Below are 21,277 nucleotides of genomic sequence, written 5' to 3' on the forward strand. Positions count from 1 at the left end.
ATTGAGGTCTATTTTATCTGATATAAATGTAGTACAACTGCACTTTTTTTTTTTTTTTTTTTTTACCATTTGCCTGAAGTGTCTTTTTCCATCCTTCATTCTCAGTCTATGTGTCTCTAAGGCTAAAGTGAGTGTCTTATAGGCAGCATATTGTTGGATCTGCTTTTTATTCATTCAGTCATTCTATATCTTCTAATTGGAGAATTTGTTTATCTTTAAAGTGATTTTTGATACGTAAGAACTTCCTATTATCATTTTGTTAATTGCTTTATGGTTGTTTTGTATATCTGTTTTTCTGTGTTTCTTATCCTGTCTTTTTTGGTGTGTTTTGATGTCTTTTAGTATTAAATGCTTTGACTTCTTTATTGTGTTCTTTTGTGTAATTACTACCGGGTTTGTTTCTTGTGGTTGGTAAGGCTTACAGAACATGTCTTATGTTTATAACACCCTATTTTAAACTGATAACAACTTAACTTTAATAGAATTTTTAAACTTTATAATTTTACTTCTCCTCCCCCCTCACATTTTAGGTAATTGCTGTTATAATTTACATGCTCTTATTGTGTAACTAATAACAGATTATTGTAGTTATGGTTTGTTTTCTTTTTAAACCAGAGTTGTAAATGAATTATGCATCACTATTACCATATTGTAGAATCTATGACTATATTTACTATTATCAGTGAGATTTATGCTACTTTTTGAGTTTTTTTTTTTTTTTTTTTGGTAATTTTACTTATTTTGAGAGAGAGAGCATGAACAGGGGGAGGGAGACAGAGAATTCCGAGCAGGCTCCGCACTGACAGTGGGCGGGGGGGGGGGGGGGTCGATCCCACAAACCATGAGCTGAAATCAAGAGTCTGACTCTTAACTCACTGAGCCACCCAGGCACCATAAGTTTTTATGATGTTAATTATCATTCTTTTACTTCCACTCAAAGAACCATCTTTAACATTTCTTGTAAGGGATAACCTCTATGGCATTTCTTGTAAGTACTCCCTCAGTTTTTGTTTGTTCAAGCAAGTCTATCCCTCAGTTTCTGAAAGACAGCTTTACCAGGTTTAGAATTCTTGGTTGACAGTTATTTTCTGTCAGTGTTTTGAATACGTCATCCCATTTTCTCCTGGCCTGAAAAGTCTCTGTTGAGAAATCCACTAGTAGTCTTGTAAGGGCTTTTCTTGTATATAGCTTCTTTCTTTTCTTTTGTTGCTCTTAAAATTCTTTCTTGGGCTTTTGGCAATTTAACTATAATGTGTCTTAGGTTAGCTGTATTTGGATTCAACCTATTTGAGGTGTTCATTTCTCTCTGCAGGTTCAAGAAGTTTTTAGCCATTATTGCTTTATATACAGTTTCTGTCCCTTTCTCTTCTGCTTCTCCTTCTGGAATTCCAATAATGCAAATATTGTTTCTTTTCATTGTGTCCCATAATTTCCACAGGATTTTTTTATTCTTTTCATTCTTTTTTTTTTTTTTTTTTTTTTTTGCTTCTCTGTCTAGGTAATTTCCAATGCCCTATCCTCCAAATAGTTGAGTGTTTCTTCTTTATGATTGAATCTACTTTTAAACCTCTCTATTGAATTCTTTAGTTCAATTCTTGTATTTTTCAACTATAGGATTTATTTATTTTTTTAGATGGCTTCTGTTTCCTTGTGCTTCTCTTTTGTTCATGCATTGTTTTTCTAAATTCATTTAGTTGTCTGTCTATGTTTTTTGGTAGTTCACTAAACTTCCTTAAGAGGATTATTCTGAATTTTTTGTCTAACAGTTAATAGATCTCTGTTTCTTTAGGGTTAGTTATTGGAGCTTTATTAGTTTCCTTTGGTGGTGCCACACTTACCTGATTTTTTTCGTGATCCTTGATTCCTTATGTTAGTATCTGTACATTTGAGTAATCAGACTTTTCTTTCAAACTTTACAGGTTTTGACAGAGACAGTTCTTTACTAGTCAACCCAGTTTGGGTTTCTGGTGTGTTTATTGATAATGTCCTTGGGCAGGTGGGGCCTGCTATGATGGTCTGTTTTGGGGTGAGGCAGCTGTTTGAGCTCTGAGAACATGGATGGATGGGTGTGTCATTGGCTCAAAACAGTTGGAAAGGACTGCTGCTTGATTCCTTTCCCAAGTGAGGCTGAAGGATTGGCTTTGTGGTTGCCTAGATTCTCTGGTCAGGCTTAATAGATGATCACACTAGGTACTATATTCAGTAGCAGATAGGGCTGTGAATTATCTTCCCTGCCCTGACAGGGCAGCAGGACAGGGCCCAAGGCCTGTATAGATCATTGTTTGTGGATCTGAATTAGGCCAGAGTGTGCACTGAATTCTTTGGTCAGGTGAGGCCACTAGCTTTGTTCTGCAGACAGGGGAAACCATGGGCTGTACACTCTGTTTGAGTGCCACTGTATACAGAGGTTCTCCCTTACAAGATGGGCTATGCAGCTTCCTGTGTGCTCCAGGTAGGTTCTCTGGTCAACAGGCTGAAGACTGTGTTCACTAATGAGTGGGGCTAGAAATTTGACTCCCTGATCAGGTATAGTGGGAGAAAGCTGTAAAGCTGGTAAGGCTCTTTGTTGTCTTAACTCAAGCCGACCTACACCACAAATCCCCTGACTGAACAGGGCCACTGGCTTTGTTCTACAAACTACTGGCTCTGCCTGCCAGCCCCTCAGCTCCAGGAGTTGTCTCAGGCCTTTCTGATCAGATGAGGATAGAAGCCACGCTATAGAGCCGGTGGGGCTATGTCTCAGTTCCCTTGTTTGGGTTGGGGGAGGCAGGGCTGCTCCAGGCTACTCAATTTCTCAAACAGCCTCTCCAGGTGGAGGGGCCAAGAACTACTTTCAGCCTTGGCCATGAGTTAATCCCCCTGCCTGTGTGTAGCATGGAAATGCTCCATGCCCAGTACTGGCTTTACTTTGGGGGTGATCAGCTCTGCTTGCCTGCCTGCCTCTTGGCACAAGCATTGCTGAGCTGTACTGCTCCCAGGAGCTGTCACCACCTTTCTGGTCAGATGGGGCTGGAAGACACTCTCCACTGAGGGTGGGACTATGATTCTGCTTCTTGCCTGGGTGTGAGCAAACTCTGCTCTAAGGCTAGCAAAACTCTTCTGAATCAGTCAGATCTGCACACCACTGAGTTCTCTGGTCAGAGTGTGCCCCTAGCTTGTTCTGCAGATGAGTAAAACCTCTGGTTGAGATCAGTACTTGGGCACTGCAGATGTGAACTCAGTCAGCCAAGATCCATGTGCTGGCCATTGTAAGCTCCTCCCCCTTTCTCGGTCACAGTCATATGCCCATTGGTTGAGCAGATCCCCTGTAATGTTCATGGTGTGAGATAAGAGTAGAAGCTTTCACAATGCAACCCACAATGCTGGGGGTTGCCGGGTTCTCTTTTACCACTGGGGGAATGGAAGCTTAGGGGAGACCTCTCCATGTGGTGTGATGTTGGCCTGAGGAAGGAGCATTGTGATCAACGTGTAGCTGCTTCACTTGCCCTTCTAATGCAATCTGTCTTGGTCTCCGGGGTGCAGGGGGTGCTTCAGCTTCATTCCCCATGTTCTAGGATTCTCTCAGTGGTGTCTTGTTCTTGAAGAGTTGTGAGCTTTATTTCTTGTGAGGGGGGAGTGAAGTCAGGAACAACCTATGTTGCCATTTTGGTCTGTGAGAGTTTTTCATATTTTCGCTCTTCATCCTAAGGCATTTAAAAATCATGTCATTGAATGTTTATTTCACAACGCTTTAGAAAATTCTAGTTCATTGCTATTTCTGCCAATTTTCATACAGTTCTTTTGTCTCAGCCAGTTCTCCTTTGATTGCAGACATCTTATCACCTTTTTTAAAAAATTACTTTTTTTAAAAAATAAAACCATGAGACCATGTTTTAGTGAATTTTACCAAGCATTAAAACAGATGCTGCTGAAGATTTACACTTTTTTTTAAAGCACACCCTTTGTCTACCTCTTGAAAGGTGTGACTTTTTTATTATTCTGATAGACTCTTTTCTAAGTTGCCTTCTTCTTTTTATTCATCTGTGGGGAATAAGTTTAGGAATTCCCTGAGCTTGCATCAATGGGTTAACAAGGCAAAAAGAAATAGAAAGCCACAGGATGAACGCATACAAGGTTAGGTAAAACAGATTAGGTAAACAAGGCAAAGGCCCCCACTATAGGACAAAGGTATAGGAATAGGAAATCTCAGGATGAAAACATCCAAGATTAGGTAAACAAGATTAGGTATTCAGGGTGGAAGCGCATCCCCCCCCTCCACCGCCCCCCCCCCCCCAAGTTTAGTACAATAGCAGAAAGCCGCTTTCATTGGAAGGAAAGACCAAAATAGGTAAACAGGTATACAGGGTTATAGAATACAGGGCTATAGACAGCAGCAGCAAGTTGCCTGGAGTGGAACTAATTAGCAAAAGAAAGGTGCCTTGTTGACCCTGAAGTAGCCTGCTCTCTCTTGTCCCCTAGACAAGTTTAAGTAAACAGACTTGGCTCCTCAAGCCTGCCTTAAACAACCATCTGCCCAGCACAAGGACTTTGTTTTGTATTGACTCAAACCTCTAACACCTTGTATCTTCAAAACCACCCCCCGCCCCCGCCCTGTTCCCCCACACCCATGAGTTAAGTTCAAGATTTCATTGTCTCTTTGTGCAAGTCCATCATGCTTGTAAGCCTTCTGATCCGAATAAAAATGGAGCAAGGCCCTTACTCGGGGCTCGTCTCCTCCTGGACGTTAGCTCCTCTTGCGTTTCAATCCTGCGTCCGCTCTCTTGCTGGACAAGAGAGAACTCCAGACCCAGAGTCTACTACATTCATTCTTGATGGTGGTAATTTCTTCTAGTCTTAGTATTTTCCTCTAGCAGGGGACAAATGGAGTCTTCTTGTTTTGTTTCAACATCTACTTGGAATTGTTAGAATCCTCATGTTAACATTTTAGGCTAGTGGGGTGGTTCATAGTTCAGTGATACGGGAATGGGAAGAAGCTAAGACTGTGGTCAATACACCAGGGGTACTTGTCTTTGTAAGCTTTTTTTTCTCAGGTTTTGTGAAATAATTTTTAGGGGCTTTACCCTAAAAATTGGTCCAAGCTCCTTTCTAAGTTTGTTCCCAACGGCATCAAAGAATATTGATGTTAAAAAAAGAAGCTCCTATACTAATGCCACTAATAATTTATTTTGTGTGCTTTCTTTACTTCTGGTCTCCTGACACAGCTGTTCTTGAAATCATTTTACTCTCCTTACTGTTGCTGCAGCTCACATAGTCGAGGTTAGAGCCATTGATTTTTATAGACTAGCTCCTTGATTAGCAATATAGTCTACATGGTGTATCTCCCTGGTTCCTCTGGTATAATTTTCTGCAAATAGTGCAGATTAGTGTTCCAGATTTTCTCCTACTGTTTTGCATTTATTTAATCTTTATGCCATAAAGGAGTCAAAGAGTGTCAGATGCCTTTGTTTTAGTTACTAACTGCATCTGGAAGTCTCTAGGCATTACATCTTATGAGAGGTTCTTAGAACACTTAAGAAGGAATACTTTTAAAAGGCATGCATATGAAAAGGTACCACTTTGATCTATGTCATTCTAGAGGGCTTGATATATTAGAGAGTCAGACTGGCTCCTTATAAGAAGGAATATTTGGACAATTTCACCTGTCCAAAAATGAAGCGGATCTCTTATGTTGCTTGAAGATTCCCATCACAGAAAACTTTTAAAGGCATACTGAATTGGCATATTCTAGGAATATTGCAGAGGGTTTTCTTGCAGAAATGAAAGATTATCCTAAATATCATATAAGAAATATTTTAGTTTTCTTAGGGTCTATAGTTATATAGATTAACGTTGTGGGGTGTTTTGTTTTGTTTTGTTTTGAGAGAGATTGTGTGTGCAAGTGGGGGAGGGGCATAGCGAGAGGGAGTGAGAGAATTTCAAACAGGCTCCATGCTCAGCCCAGAGCCTGAATTGGGGCTCAATCTCATGACTGTGAGATCATGACTTGAACATAATCAAGAGTCTTACACTTAACCAACTAAACCACCCAAGCTTATCTGAAATAGTTGCCTCTCACTATTCACTTGCTATAGAAACCATGTCTAATTTAAGATTTATTATACAATTTTAAGTACCATTCATGACTATTTCCTATAAATATGAGATATGGAAATATTACTTTAGTTGTCATACTGAAAGAAAATCAACATGAAAACATTTTGAAAGTTCTCTAAACATAAGTTGACTTTGAATATTTGATATGTAAATATAAGTATCTTATTCATTGGAGAATATTTCTTGTGGACCTCGTGGGGTGTAATATCACAAGACTAAATATTTGACATTTTGGCCTATGTAAATCAAAAATTAAATCAATATTTAAAAAGTGTCTTCTTTGGGGTGCCTGGGTGGCGCAGTCGGTTAAGCGTCCGACTTCAGCCAGGTCACGATCTCACGGTCCGTGAGTTCGAGCCCTGCATCAGGCTCTGGGCTGATGGCTCAGAGCCTGGAGCCTGTTTCCGATTCTGTGTCTCCCTCTCTCTCTGCCCTTCCCCCATTCATGCTCTGTCTCTCTCTGTCCCAAAAATAAATAAACGTTGAAAAAAAAATGTTTTAAAAAGTGTCTTCTTTTATCTCAATTATTTGTTGACTTGGAAAATACATTCAGTCTATCTCTTCTCTTTATATCCTCCAGATGGTAATTTTTCTGATATCATTTCTATTCTTAACTGTAGAACAGGAACTGAATTCAGCTGATCTATATGAATATATTATTGGAAATTGCCTTTGTAACAAATGACAACACCTGACATTCTCAGGGTAAAGCCCATAAGAATATTATAAATAGAAAAATATTACATTCCCTAAGCAAAATGAATGAAATGGAAATGTGTGTGTGTGTGTGCGCGCACGCGCGCGTGTGTGTGTGTTTTCAGAGTCAGGAAAAAAAATCATACTTTGACCTAACCTCTGGAAAATCTCAAAGTGAGATGATTTCCTAGGGCAAATAGTCATGTGAATACTATCTCATTATAGCTATTTGGACCAAGAGTGGACACTACATTCAACAAAGGTTCACAGGCAAGTCTAACTTGGGGCCTGGCTCATGAAGATGATCTAGGTTCCCTTCTTTGGAAACTGAGCTAATACTCAAAGGGAAATTTCTGGAGAAGATAGTAATAAGCAGATCTTTAAGGTGTTGCATGGTCACACAGAGTACTAGAGTAAAGCTCTGTGGGTTGCTGCTGCCAAAGTCTTTGGAGCTACCATCAATCTAAACTACTCTCTAGTCCTAACAGACCATCTCTGTTATAGTCCCTCCATCCAGGTTATTGTCATTTCCTCACTTACTCATGTCAAGTAATTAAGCAAGGAGGCCATTAGACAAACCAAAACCTAAAGGAGAGTCAATGCACTCAAGTCTGAGAAGATGAAACATATGAACAACCAATCACAGCTAAGTAGGCTTTCCCAAATAACCACTTAAGTTATAGCCAATCAAATAATTTCCTTGCTTTGCTTCCTTGTCCTTTCTTTTTTTTAAAAAAATTTTTTTTCAACGTTTTATTTATTTTTGGGACAGAGAGAGACAGAGCATGAACAGGGGAGGGGCAGAGAGAGAGGGAGACACAGAAATGGAAACAGGCTCCAGGCTCTGAGCCATCAGCCCAGAGCCCGACGCGGGGCTCGAACTCATGGACCACGAGATTGTGACCTGGCTGAAGTCGGACGCTTAACCGACTGCGCCACCCAGGCGCCCCGCTTCCTTGTCCTTTCTATAAAAGCCTTCCTCCTAGCTCCCATACTCAGAGTACTCCTAACTATCTTTGGTTTGGTGCTGCCTGATTCAAATCAATGTATGCTCAAGTAAACTCTTGAAAATTTTGATGTGCCTCAGTTTATCTTTTAACACTTACTAATAAATCCTCTTGCTTGAATTAGCCTGATTCTGTTTTTGTTTGTTTGTTTGTTTTTTTGTGACCACAGATGAGTAACTAAAATGAGGTTCTGCATTAACTTAATGGCTGAGGAGATATACAAGAAATAATGGGTCTCAGGTATAGAATCAGAATGTCTTAGAAATCAGTAGGATTTGGATGATAGAGGAAAGAGGCCAAGATGAGTCTCAACTCACTGGGATAGGTAACACAGAAGAAAGAGCAGGGTTGGTCAAGAATATGTTGAGTCTAGGTTTAAATGTGTTAAGACTGTGGTGCCTGTGGGCTTTCAGTGGAGATGCATACTAAACAGTTAGATATATCAGTTTGGACTTGTCTTGATGCAATATCAAGACTCCCCCTAATAAACCTTCATTGCCATGAATTTCTTTCATATTGAATTATTTATAATTAAGAATTTTGAGGGGCACCTTGGTGGCTCAGTCTGTTAAGCATCAGACTTTGGCTCAGGTCATGAACTCGCGGTCCACGGGCTCAAGCCACATGTCAGGGTCTGTGCTGACAGGTCAAAGCCTGGAGCCTGCTTCAGATTCTGTCTCTCTCTCTTTCTGCCCACTCCCCTCTCAAAAGTAAATAAACATTAAAAAAAAAAAGAATTTTGAGAATGGTTTAACTGGCAAATTGACATAGTAAGAGTACATCAAATTAATATAGCATCATATAATTAATACTTAATGTTTAATTATTTTAAAATAACCTCATTATTATTGTGGCCTTTTGTACTTTGATCATAGAATTGCAATTCATAAAGTTTGAATACTTTATTCAATTGATAGTATGTTTCTTACTTTAAGTCAATAAATTATAAAGCTTTTTTAATGCAGCAGTTCTTTGTGCATTTTTTTATTAGTATGAGCTAGTTGCTAAAGGACTGAGAAATTATGAGCTAGAAATCACATTGTGTTTCTGGAGGAATCTGTCATGAACTTATAATGTATCCCAGATAATTTGGGTGTGGAGGTGGACAGTTGGACTTTAGATATCATTTTTTGGTTCTGTTGCATTAAAACACTTATAACATATGTGTATTATATTTTGGCTTTTCTTCTTAGTGACCTAAGTGGCAAAAAATCAAAACAAAACAAAAACAAAATAAAACAAACAAAAACAAAACACACACACACACACACACACACACACACACACACACAAACAAAACAAAAAAACCCTAAAACAAATCTATTAACTGTACAGAGATATAAGTTTGCTGCTTGGTGAATTAAAGATACAAATCTAATTAAACTTCCAGACTCCACTGGCTACAGTAAGGAAATATTCTAAAAGGCAGGAACCCACAAATGCAAAAGATGAAAGTGGAGACAACAGCAACATAATATTGGAAAATGAAATGACCAAAGAGTGGTAGGTAGGCATTGTAGCAAACCGGTAAAAGCTGTATACTGAACTCGTGTTGTAAAAGGTAAGAATCAGTCCAGTTAAAGAACTGCAAAAGAGACGAAGGATTTACGTGCTCAGCTACTTCTGGCAGTTGCAAGGTGCAGTGGGATGATACTCTAAAATAAGAAAAAATTGATTGAAACCTATGTAGGAGGGGGTTATATCCCTAGGTCCCCCTCCTCTTTCTGAACACTTAGATAACTGCCTCCATCTAGGTGAATTAGCAGAGGTGGTGACACAGCGGGCTCAACACTGGGGAACCCTGAGCATAATCAAGGATGTTTGCACCAAACTGAAAACTGTGGTATTAAGTAAACATATGCATATTAGAGGCTGAATCCCAGCACCTTACTCTACAGCTAGATCACTGGTCCTCAGGCATTTACTTTCAGAGAAGAAAAAAGAATCTTCTCTAGGGAATCGTCTCTAGGGAATCTGATCAGCTCTAGATGAAAGACCTAAATACAATACAATACAATACAATACAATACAATACAATACAATACATACAATACAGTACAATACAATGCGGGCTCCTTGATGACAAGGACATGGCCTGGCTAGATCATTTGTAGTGATACTTATAGTCAACAAGCCCCACCTGCACACTCAGTTTTAAACTAGGGCTTTCCATCACCCACTCTTAATGATGAACTGGTAAATATGAACACAAAATAGGAAACCTAAGGGAGGCCTTTAACATAAAAATAAGTATCAAATAGCCAAAATCAAAACACTCTGAGGAAGAAACAGATACTCTGCAGGGGGAAGAAAACATAAAAATTTTGCATAAGCTTTTTAGAGAGTTAAGTCTACTGAAATAACAAAAAAGAACAAAAAGCTACAATAAAGAAATAGTAAGAGAACAAAAAAAGAACTTAACTTAAAATGAGACACAAGAGAATTTTAAGAGAGGGAGAGAGAAACGAAAGGATCTGGAACAAGAATTGCTTTTTACTTCTCATCAACAACACTGAAGCTATAAAACATGCAGCAATGCCTTAAAAATTCTGAGGAAAAGTGATTTCAATCCTAGAGTTCCACACCTAGCTGAAGTTAGTATTATGCAGAAAGAATGAAACATTTTCAGACATGCAAGGTTTTTAAAATATTTACCTCCCATCAAACTTGTCCCTCCTCAGGAAGCTACTAGAGTATGTGATCTAGTAATACACAGAAGTAAACCCATAGAGAGAAAGACACAGGCTACAGGACACAGGGAATCTAATGAGGATACAGGTGGAAGGAATCTCCAGAATAATAAGGAGAAGAAAACGGTCCAAACTGGAGTTCAGAAAACCCCATCAGATTTGTTTCTTTAGGAAAGTGAAGTTGACAGACTGAATATGAAAAGTTTAAGGTTTTTTTTTTTTCATGATGTTCAGAGTTTCTAGCTGAATCAGTCCTAAGGCACAGAAAGTTAAGAAATAATCTGTAACAGACCTTTCATATGCCATCTCAGGTTACCTTGGTCACAACTCTTTTAGCGGCCATTGGGATTTGTTTCCTCACATGGGTCCAACCTGCCAGCACCTCAGCCTTCCATTCTTTAGGCTGATTTGTTGGCTGTTATGTTTGAGATGCCTTTAGGTAATCAGTTATCCTGTTGTGGGGGGATGGGGTGTGGGGGGTGGGAGGATGGTTCTGGCAAGGGGGATTTTCAGTTATTAAACCCAGTAAAACCACAGGCAAACCATTACAACTAGGGCTTGCAAATCCTGGGAGATGGGAACTGATGGGTAAGTTGCCCTCTGCCCCTACTCCAGGCCTCCTGAAATAGACTCTGAAGATGGTCCTGCAAGATGGAGCATCAGCTGCACCTGATACCAAATGGAGACTGGTTCAGTTATTCACTCCCTCGTATTTGCTTGCACTATTTTCCTGCCCCGCATTCCTTTCCTTTATTCCTGTGTTCCTAAGGGTTTCACCACCCAGTAAAATGCTGGTATACAAGTTTTACCTTAGGTACTGTTTTCTAGGGAACCCAGGCTTAGAGACAAACAAATACTTCCTCAACAATGATCAGTTCTAGGAATAAAAATATTGTACAGATATTTGAAATTTAATCATAGCTTACTGCGTGGCTTTACTCTGATTAGTGTTTACATATTGATGATATTTTAATATATTTTGTAGTAACCCAACTGAAAGCATGATGGAAATTGGGAAAATGAAAGAAGGGTGAGTGGTGTGTGGTGAGAGAGGGGTGAGCAAAAGGCAAACCCTTAACTTCTGTAGTGGGAAGGAAATTAAAAATTAAGAAGTTGTTTGAAGATAAAAAAATAAGTAAATAAATAGACAAAAAAAAACCAAACAAAAAAAAAAAAACCCAAAAAACAAAGCTGCTGTGGAAGAAGAACAGGTATAGAGGGGCCAGGGACCTCTTCTGTCTTATCAAGCATTAATTCTTTAAACTATGTTCATTTAAAAGTTAAAAAAAAAATTATTTATTTATTTGCTTACTTATAGCGAGCAGGGGAGGGGCAGAGAGAGAGAGAGAGAGAGCCTGCCAGCTTAGGAGCAGGTTCTGTGCTCAGTGCAGAGCCCTACATGGGGCTTGAAATCACTAAGTGTGAGATCATGACCTGAGCCAAAATCCAGAGTTGGAGGCTTTACTTGCTGAGCCACTCAGGCACCCTGATTAAGACTCGGCAGCGGCCATGGTGCATACATGGCTTGCTGGCCGCCTGGTTCTGCTTCCTCTGCAACCATGTCTGACAAACATGATATGGCTGAGATTGAGAAATTTGATACGTATAAACTAAAGAAGACAAAGATGCAAGAAAAAAAATCCACTGCCGTCCTAGGAAACGATTGAACAGGAGGAGCAAGCAGGCGAATCGTAATGAGGCCTGAGCTGCCAATATGGGCTGTATATTCCACACGCATTCCCTTCTTATTTTACTTGTTTGAGCTGTTTAACTTTGTAAGCTGGAAGGAGGTTAGATCGAGTTTAAATGACTTCTGCCCCTTTTCTCATCAAAGAATCTGAACTACTGACCATGAACACTGGGCCTCCTCTCCTGTCTGCCTGTCTGGCTGGCAGGGAAAGAAAAGAACTTGAAGGCTGGTGAAGGAGGAAGCGGTGGGAACCGCCAGTAGAAAGTAAGTTGGTCCAGGTGTTAGGCAGACTGTAAAATGCAGTTTAATCAGAGTGCCATTTTTTTCCTTCAAATGATTTTCAATATCGGAATGCACAATTTTTAAACATGCAAATAAAAAGTTTAAAATGTGGTTGGTGTGAAAAAAACTTTGATTAAAATAAAAATAAATTTCATGGCTAGTTTTAAGTAATTTAATTTTCATAGATTTTGGTGAGGTATTATTACTTGAGATCTAATAGCATCCATTTTCAATTGCTTTCAAGTAATCTCTTACCAAATTGACTCCAAAGCTATATTTTCTTTGGGCATATATTCAGAAAATGTATATAGTGTGTATGTATATGTATTATTTATCATATAGGCTAAGTGCAAAAAGCCTGGGAGTGAAGATCTTGGCTGCAATGCATCTTGTTTTCATTCCACTAGGTGTCAGTATAAGTCCGTGAATCTGAATGCTGTTGGGCGAACAATTACTAAATCCTTGCTTGTTCACAAACATATTTTTATTTATCATTCCAAGGATGATGATGTGAAATTTAGATCTAATAATGTAATCTCTTGTGTATTAAAATAATTATTGTCTGCTCAAATGTTCATTTTTATTGCACCTATTCAAATTCATGTCAGCTGCTTAAATTAGTTAAGCTTTCGTGCTAATCTACATTAACAGAATAGAGAAAGAAAACAATCACACACAGGAATGACAGCAATGACTTTGTTTCCTGCACTCTATTTTGGGTTTTCAGCCAGTGGCTTTTTTTCTTCAATAGGTTATGAAAGACATTTGACCAATAGAGAGATCAAAAGTATAACATTTCCCCCTTGTGTTATCTAGTTTATAAATATGCTTTAAAGGATATGAGCAATACTTGACTAGCTTAATATCATGTTGACTGATAAGTTTTCTTGCTAAAAGAACGTGTTGGGTAATTCATAAGTTAGATATTTTTAACTTATTTTTCCCTCTCTGACTACCCAATGTGGCATCAGAGGCTTTGTCTTTGTGTTGGCTTGACCTTGATTCATTTGAACATCAGCTTCAACTTATTATATTAAATAATGAAAACATGTCTTAGGTTAGATGTTCATAGGCCAGAAATAGCTGAATAATTGTTGAGAGTTATTTCATACTGAGTTCTGTTTTCCTTAGTAGGCAAAATTTTTGTCTTTTTGTTTAGACAACTGTTAGCATTTTAAAGGAAAAAATGACATGTTGAAGTATTTTTCAAATAACAGTATATAAAAATGCATTAACATTTGCCATTTTTAGTAGTAGTTTTAATGTGGTCAACATTGTAATAAGTTTTTAGCCACAGAGGAAAGGGGGATACTCAGTGCCGATGTATTCTGATTTGAATGAAGTATTATCAGTCTCTCACTAATTAATTTTCAGTTATACTCTTGAAATTTTTCTTTAAAAGTTTTCCTCAGAATTCACAGGAAGTTCCACTTCTTCATGCTATTTTCTCATAGTAAAAGATTTCTTTTCAGTGTCAATTTACTCACAATATTAATTACATAATAAAAAGTTAATACTCAACACTACAAAATATAGAAATTTAGGGATATTAAATTATTCCATACTGTAAGGGAAAGAGCAGAGAAATGTTAGGTACACTGATATCTCTAAAGGCCTTCTTTTTTTTTTTTTTTGCAAAATAGAAGTATTTTTTTTCCAAATTTTTATTTAAATCCCATTTAGTTAACATACAGTGTAATATTAGTTTCAGGTGTAGAATTTAGTGATTCCTCATTTACATACAACATCTAGTCCTCATCACAAGTGCCTCCTTAATCCTTATCACCCATTTAACCCAACTCCCTGCCCATCGCCCCTCCATAACCAATACTCTATAGTAAAGAGTCTATTTCTTGGTTAGCCTCTCTTCCTCCCTCCATATTCGTTTTTTCTTAAATTACGCTTAAGAGTGAGATCAATCATAAGGTATTTTTCTTTCTTTGGCTGACTTATTTTGCTTAGCATAATACTCTCTAGTTCCATCCATATCATTGCAAATGGGCAGATATCATTCTTTTTTATAGCTGAGTAATATTCTATTATATATTCACACACACACACACACATGACACACACATATCTTCTTTATCCATTCATCAATCGATGGATATTTGGGCTCTATCCATAATTTAGTATTGTTGATAAAGCTGCTGTAAACATTGGAAGGCATGTGTGCCTTCAAATCAGTAAATACCAAGTAGTGCAATTGCTGGGTCGTAGGGTAATTCTATTTTTAACTTTTTAAAGAATCTCCATACTGTTTTCCAGAGTGGCTGCACCAATTTGCATTCTCACCAGCAGTGTAAGAGTGTTCCCCTTTCTCCTCATCCTCACCAACACCTGTTGTTTCCTGTGTTGTTAATTTTAGACATGCTGACAGGTGATATCTCATTGTGGTTTTGATTTGTATTTCTCTGATGATGAGTGATGTTGAACATTTTTTCATGTGTCTATTAGCCAGCCAGATGTCCTCTTTGGAAAAATGTCTATTTATGTCTTCTGCCCATTTTTAAACTGGGTTATTTGTTTTTTGGGTGTTGAGTTTGATAAATTCTTCATAGATTTTGGACACTAACAAATTATCATTTGCAAATACCTTCTTCTAATCTGTAGGTTGCCTTTTAGTTTTGTTGGTTGTTTCCTTTGCTGCGCAGAAGCTTTTTATCTTGATGAAGTCCCAATAGTTCATTTTTGTTTTTGTTTCCCTTGCCTCAGAAAACATATCTAGTAAAAAGTTGTTATGGCTGAGGTCAAAGAAGTTGCTGCCTGTGTTCTCCTCTAGGATTTTGATGGTTTCCCATCTCACATTTCAGTCTTTCAACCATTTAGAATTCATTTTTTGTGTATGGTGTAAGAAAGTGATCCAGTTTCATTCTTTTGCATGTTGCTGTCCAGTTTTCCCAACACCATTTGTTGAAAAGACTGTCTTTTTTTTTTTCCATTGGATATTCTTTCCTGCTTTGTCAAAGATTAATTGACCATATAGTTGTAGATTCATTTCTGGGTTTTCTATTCTGTTCTATTGATCTATGTGCCTGTTTTTGTGCCAGTTACCCTACTGTCTTGCTCACTACAGTTTTATAATATAGCTTAAAGTCCAAAATTGTGATGCCTCCAGTTTTGCTTTGCTTTTTCAAGATTGCTTTGGCTATTTGGAGTCTTTTGTGGTTCTATACAAAGTTTAGGATTGTTTTAGCTCTGTGAAAAATGCTTTTGGTATTTTGATAGGGATTGCATTAAATGTGTAGATTGTTTTGGGTAATATATACTTTTTAACAATATTTGTTTTTCCAGTCCATGAGCATGAAATGTCTTTCAATTTCTTTGTGTCATCTTCAATTTCTTTCATCAGTGTTTTATAGTTTTTAGAGTGCAGATCTTTTATCTCTTTGGTTAGATTTATTTCTAGATATCTTATGGTTTTAGTGCAAATGTAAATGCAATCCATTCCTTGATTTCTTTTTCTGCTGCTTCATTATTTGTAGAGAAATGTAACAAACTTTAGTACATTGATTTTGTATTCTGTTACTTTACTGAATTCACGTATCAGTTCTAGTAATTTTTTGATGGAGTCTTTTGGGTTTTTTATATAGAGTATCATGTCATCTGCAAATAGGGAATGATTAACTTCTTCCTTGCTGATTTGATGCCTTTTATTTCTTTTTGTTGTCTGATTGCTGGGGCTAGGACTTCTATCTAGTACTATGTTAGATAACAGTAGTGAGAGTGGACATACTGTCTTGTCCCTGACCATAGAGGAAAAGCTATCTTTCCCCATTGAGGATAATATTAACTGTGGGTTTTTTGCATGTGACGTTTTCTCTGTTGAGGTGTATTCCCTGTAACTCTACATTGTTGAGAGTTTTTATCATGAATGAATATTATACTTTGTCAAATGCCTTTTCTGCATCTATTGAGAGGATTATATGATTCTTATCCTTTCTTTTATTAATGTGATGTATCATGTTGATTGATTTGCAAATACTGAACCATCCTTGCAACCCAGGAATAAATCCCACTTGGTCATGGTGAATGATTCTTTTGATGTACTGTTGGATTCAGTTTGGTAGTATTTTATCGAGAATTTTTGTATCCATGTTCATCAGGGAAATTTGTCTGTAGCTCTCTTTTTTAGTGGAGTCTTTGGTTTTGATATCAGGGTAATGCTGGCCCCACAGAATGAATTTGGAAGTTTTCCTTCCATTTCTGTTTTTTGGAATAGTTTGAGAAGAATAGGTATAACTCTTCTTTAAATGTTTGGTAGAGGGGTGCCTGGGTGGCTCAGGTGGCTAAGCCTCTGACTCTCAGTTTCAGCTCAGGTCATGATCTCATGGTTTTGTGAGTCAAGCCCGGAGTCCGGCTCTGCTGCCAGTGCAGAGCCTGCTTGGGATCCTTTCTCTCCCTCTCTCTCTCCCCCTCCCCAACATGGGCTGTCATTCTCTCTCTCTCAAAAAAAAAAAAAAAAATGTTTGGTAGAATTCCCCTGTGAAGCCATCTGGTCCTGGATTTTTGTTTATTGGGAGATTTTGATTATTAATTCAGTTTCTTTGCTGGTTATCAGTCTGTTCAAGTTTTCTATTTCTTCCTGTTTCAGTTTTGGTAGTTAAAACGTTTCTAGGAATTTACCTATTGCTTCTAGGTTGTCCAATTTGTTGGTGTATACTTTTTCATAATATTCTCTTATAATTGTTGGTATTTCTGTGGTGTTCATTGTTATTTCTCCTCTATCATTTATGATGTTATTTGTTTGAGTCCTTTCTCTTTTCTTTTTGATAAGTCTGGCTAGGAGCTTATCAATTTTATTAATTTTTTCAAAGAATCTGCTCCTGGTTTCATTGATCTGTTCTATTATTTTTTTGGCAAAATGATCTTTTAAAAATTTAGATTGAAAAAATTTCAAATGATACAAATCTTATACACACACATATACATATACTCACACATATATATGTATAAGTTTATTTATTTATTTTGAGACAGAGAATGAGCTGGGGAGGTGCAGAGAGAGATGGGGACAGAAGATCCCATGTGGGTTCTGTGCTGAGAGCAGAGAGCCAGATGTGGGGCCCAAACTCATGAACTGTGAGATCATGACCGATCAGAAGTCAGACGCTTTACCGACTGAGTCACCTTGGTGCCCCTAAATGGTACAAATCTAAAGTAGAGGATATGTACACATATATGCACATATATATTATGTGTATGTTTTTGTCGCAGACTATGAGTCTGGAGTTCTCTCTTGTCCAGCAAGAGAGCTGATGTAGAAATGAAAACGAGAGAGGCTAATGTCCAGGAGGAGACAAGAGCCCTGGATGTTTTGTCGATGTATTTATTGTTGATGTATTTATCGAGCTATCAAGATTTTACATATGTGGTGAACATGCAGAAGAAAACAATAAGATGGTGACCATTAACTTGTGTGTGTAAGAAGCAAAGAGTTGGGGGGGGCAAGTGGTGTTTGAAGTTGAGATTAAAGCACAATGATATACTGGTGTGCCAGACGCCAGATGGACAGTGTTTCTCTGTAGGTGATACAGCCAAGTAGCTGCTATCTCAAAGTTTAAGATTGCTGGAGCATGCTGCCTCAAGGCCAACAAGGCACCCTTTTCACTAGCTAACCTTGGGTGTGTTTGCCCTGTGTGGCTTTCCACCTCTAACTGTTCTCTGATGCTTTTTTTCCTGTGGAGGCAGCTTTTGAACATGAGGCTTGTTTTACTTAGTGACTAGCCCTGGGCACTTTCCTCCAGTGGTGGTGGTTTTCTGGCTGTATGCTTTGTCTTACTTAATGACTGGCCTTGGGCGCTTTCACCCTGTGGTGGCTTCCCTCCCTAAGCCTTGTTAACCCATTGGTGCAAGTGTACAGAATTCTTAAACTTATTCCCCACTCGTGTATATGCATACACACATGTAAAAATACAAGGAATATGTCTGTCTCTACATTCTGTTCATTATGTTTAGAACAGTACCTGGAACATAATAGGTATGTAATAAATATTTGTTAGGAAGATAAATTAAGAAATGTGACCAGAGAAGATGCATGTGTAAAAGATTTGATTAGTAAGACTTGGTCTCTATGGAAGCAGAGTGTGAAGAATTGAGAAGGAGTCTTGGTGTTTTCTAAGGTTTTAGAAGGCTTGGTGGTAGCATTCATTAAAATTTGAGACTCTAGGAAGAGACACAAATTTGGCAGAAAAGTTCAAAATTTGCCATTTTGAGGCAGTGTAGCAGACAGCAAAGTGAAAGCTGTCTGACAAAGCATTGGCTATAAAACACATGCATTTGGTGGAGAAGTTTGAGCTGGAGATACAGAAGTTATGATGTAGGAAGGGTCAGAGAGGTGGATTAGATCATCTGGGTGGAGTGGTTCAATGAGGAGAGAAAAAGCAGAAACCTTGCAGAACAACATTTTAGGATGACAGTGCAACGAGGTCTTAGAAAGCAGGCTGGAAAAGCAGGAATAAGTGAACAGGCTCAGAGAATAGTGAATTTCAAGAAAAACAGAGTGGTCACCAGGGTCAGAAACTGCAAATAAGTCCAGCCATTTGAGCAATAAAGGAAGTGTATGGATTTGTAAGTTAGGAAATTATTGATGACTCTTACAGGAGCTAGTTCAGTGGAGTTATGTGAATGAATTTACTGTCTAAACTTATGGTATGACTGAGGGTAAGAGGGAGGTAAGAAAGTGAAGATAGTGAATATAGACTGTAGACTATATTGTGATGGACTTTGGATATGCACAAAAAAAAAAAAAAAAAAAAAAAAAAAAAAAGGAGCAAGAGAACATGTCACTTGGTGTTTCCTAAAGCCATTTGATGTAAAAGTGGTACTTTATGGGGCAGTGGATTGGCAATTTTCAAACTTCTTGAAGTCCACAAAGACTTTTACAAAGTTCATGGGGCTTAGAATTTTAAGAAATTCAGTGTCCAGATACTCAGCTCCCATGCTTACTGTTTCCTAATATTAATTGGCAGGAGACCTTCACTTAAAACATCATGCTTGTCTTTTTCCCCCACTTTGCTTTTGTAACCATACTTTTCTCATTTTAGAAAACAAAATCATATCTCACACCCAATCTGGTATTCATCACTCCAGCATGTGAAAGTCCTTGGTATACCAAACAAAAGGAAAATTTGTATTGATGATAAGAAAGTGAATGGCTCTAATGGCTCAGAAACAAATCCTTTTGAAAGTCAAGGCATTTCTAATTCTTTGCTTTCAAAACAAATGAAGAAACTAATAGATCATTAAAATATACTTTTTTATAATAGATCACCATGTAATTTTTGGCATAAACTTGAAAGGAGGGCAAATAGTTGAGTTATATTGCTAATACCAAAACTTCCATTCCATCTGTCCAATACCACATTGTTATGTGAACAATTTTGCTCAGTATTTATAAAAACAACAACAAAGAATTAAATCCATGTTTAACACTGCCTTCCACCATAAATAATATGTGTCGTTGTTTAAACTAATTAAAAAACAAAACAAAACAATAACAAAGAATTCCAGGGTATATAAAGGAAAGCATTGGGAAGACAAGAGCATTGGCAGTTAGAAATTAAGAAGTGTTGAGTGGTATCATATGAAAGGAAAGGTCAGTAAGGGGCATGGATGTTACACTGGACTGGAAAAACAGTGACATAATGGGATTAGTTTCTCAGGTTTGAAGGTTCTAAGCAGAGACTGACAGAGGCCTCAGGTAATATGAGGTCCAACAAGGCCAACTATCTTTAACTCTAGTTCCTCCTCAGTATTGTTCCAATTTTAGTGTATGTGTTGCCAAAGCAAGCACTAGTTCTTCCTCAGGATTCATGATTTAGAAATTCAAGACAACATTGACTGTTATTGGATGGATCCTGAAGAGAACCCTCCCATCAGATGGTATGAGGGGACTCAATATAGCAAAGAAAAATCAATTCACCACTTATGGAATAAGAACTTGACTATTTTTTTTTAAGTTTATTTATTTATTTTTGGGAGTGTGTGGTGTGTGTGTGTGTGCGTGTGTGTGTGTGTGTGTGTGTGTGTGTGCATGAGCAGGAGAGTGGCAGAGAGACAGGGAGAGAGAGAATCCCAAACAGGATCTGCATTGTCAGCGTGGAGCCCTACAGGGGGCTCTACATGGAACTTGAGGCAGGGCTGGAACTCATGAACTGTGAGATCATGACCTGAGCCAAGATCAAGAGTTGGACGCCTAACTGACTGGCACCCCTTGACTATTTTCTTCACAATATTCTGAATGCTTAGAACACTGCCTGGCATAGGGTACTTAAATATTTTCTGTTGAATGAATTGTCAGTGGTTGCAGGTAGCCAAGACTCCCAAGTCTTAACTTAGTGGAATTAATTTGATTTACCAATTTCTAATAGAGCCTATTTTAATTTATATATTATTTGTTCACTCCATTTGGATTGGAACAAAAATAGGTACCAATTATATATTTGTGTTTATATAATTCAGTTTGAAAATTCTCTTCCAAATAAATCTCATATCTCTTTCATTACCTAAAATGAGGGATACAGGTGCTACATATCACTAAAAAAAGTATAATTCAAATGGTAATACTATTAAATTACATTACATATACCATAATTAAGTTATTCATATATGGCAACATGTGTTCAAGAGTATTTGTGTGTTTGGCTGACAGCAGAGAATAGGCTAAAACTTCATATCAGACTTGGTATTATGGAGTTGAAAATGTCACAGATTTAGCTTTTAATAAGCCAGAATGATCGTGTAAAATAAGAAGACTAGCAACATCTCCAACTGATATTCTTGGGAACACGGGGATGACTTTGAAGTTAAGAATATTT

General features: G+C 37.8%; 1 protein-coding gene across 1 annotated transcript; it reads left to right on the top strand.

Moving 5' to 3' along the window:
• Window positions 1–12,027: 12,027 nt before the first annotated feature.
• On the top strand, window positions 12,028–12,333 carry LOC123596821 (thymosin beta-4-like). Its single transcript, XM_045475107.1, is given in 2 exon segments — window positions 12,028–12,120; window positions 12,122–12,333. Coding segments are annotated over 2 exon segments (135 nt in total). The 5' UTR covers window positions 12,028–12,045; the 3' UTR covers window positions 12,182–12,333.
• The last annotated feature ends 8,944 nt before the right edge of the window (window positions 12,334–21,277 follow it).

This window comes from Leopardus geoffroyi, chromosome C1, assembly GCF_018350155.1.
Source record: "Leopardus geoffroyi isolate Oge1 chromosome C1, O.geoffroyi_Oge1_pat1.0, whole genome shotgun sequence".
Taxonomy (NCBI): domain Eukaryota; kingdom Metazoa; phylum Chordata; class Mammalia; order Carnivora; family Felidae; genus Leopardus; species Leopardus geoffroyi.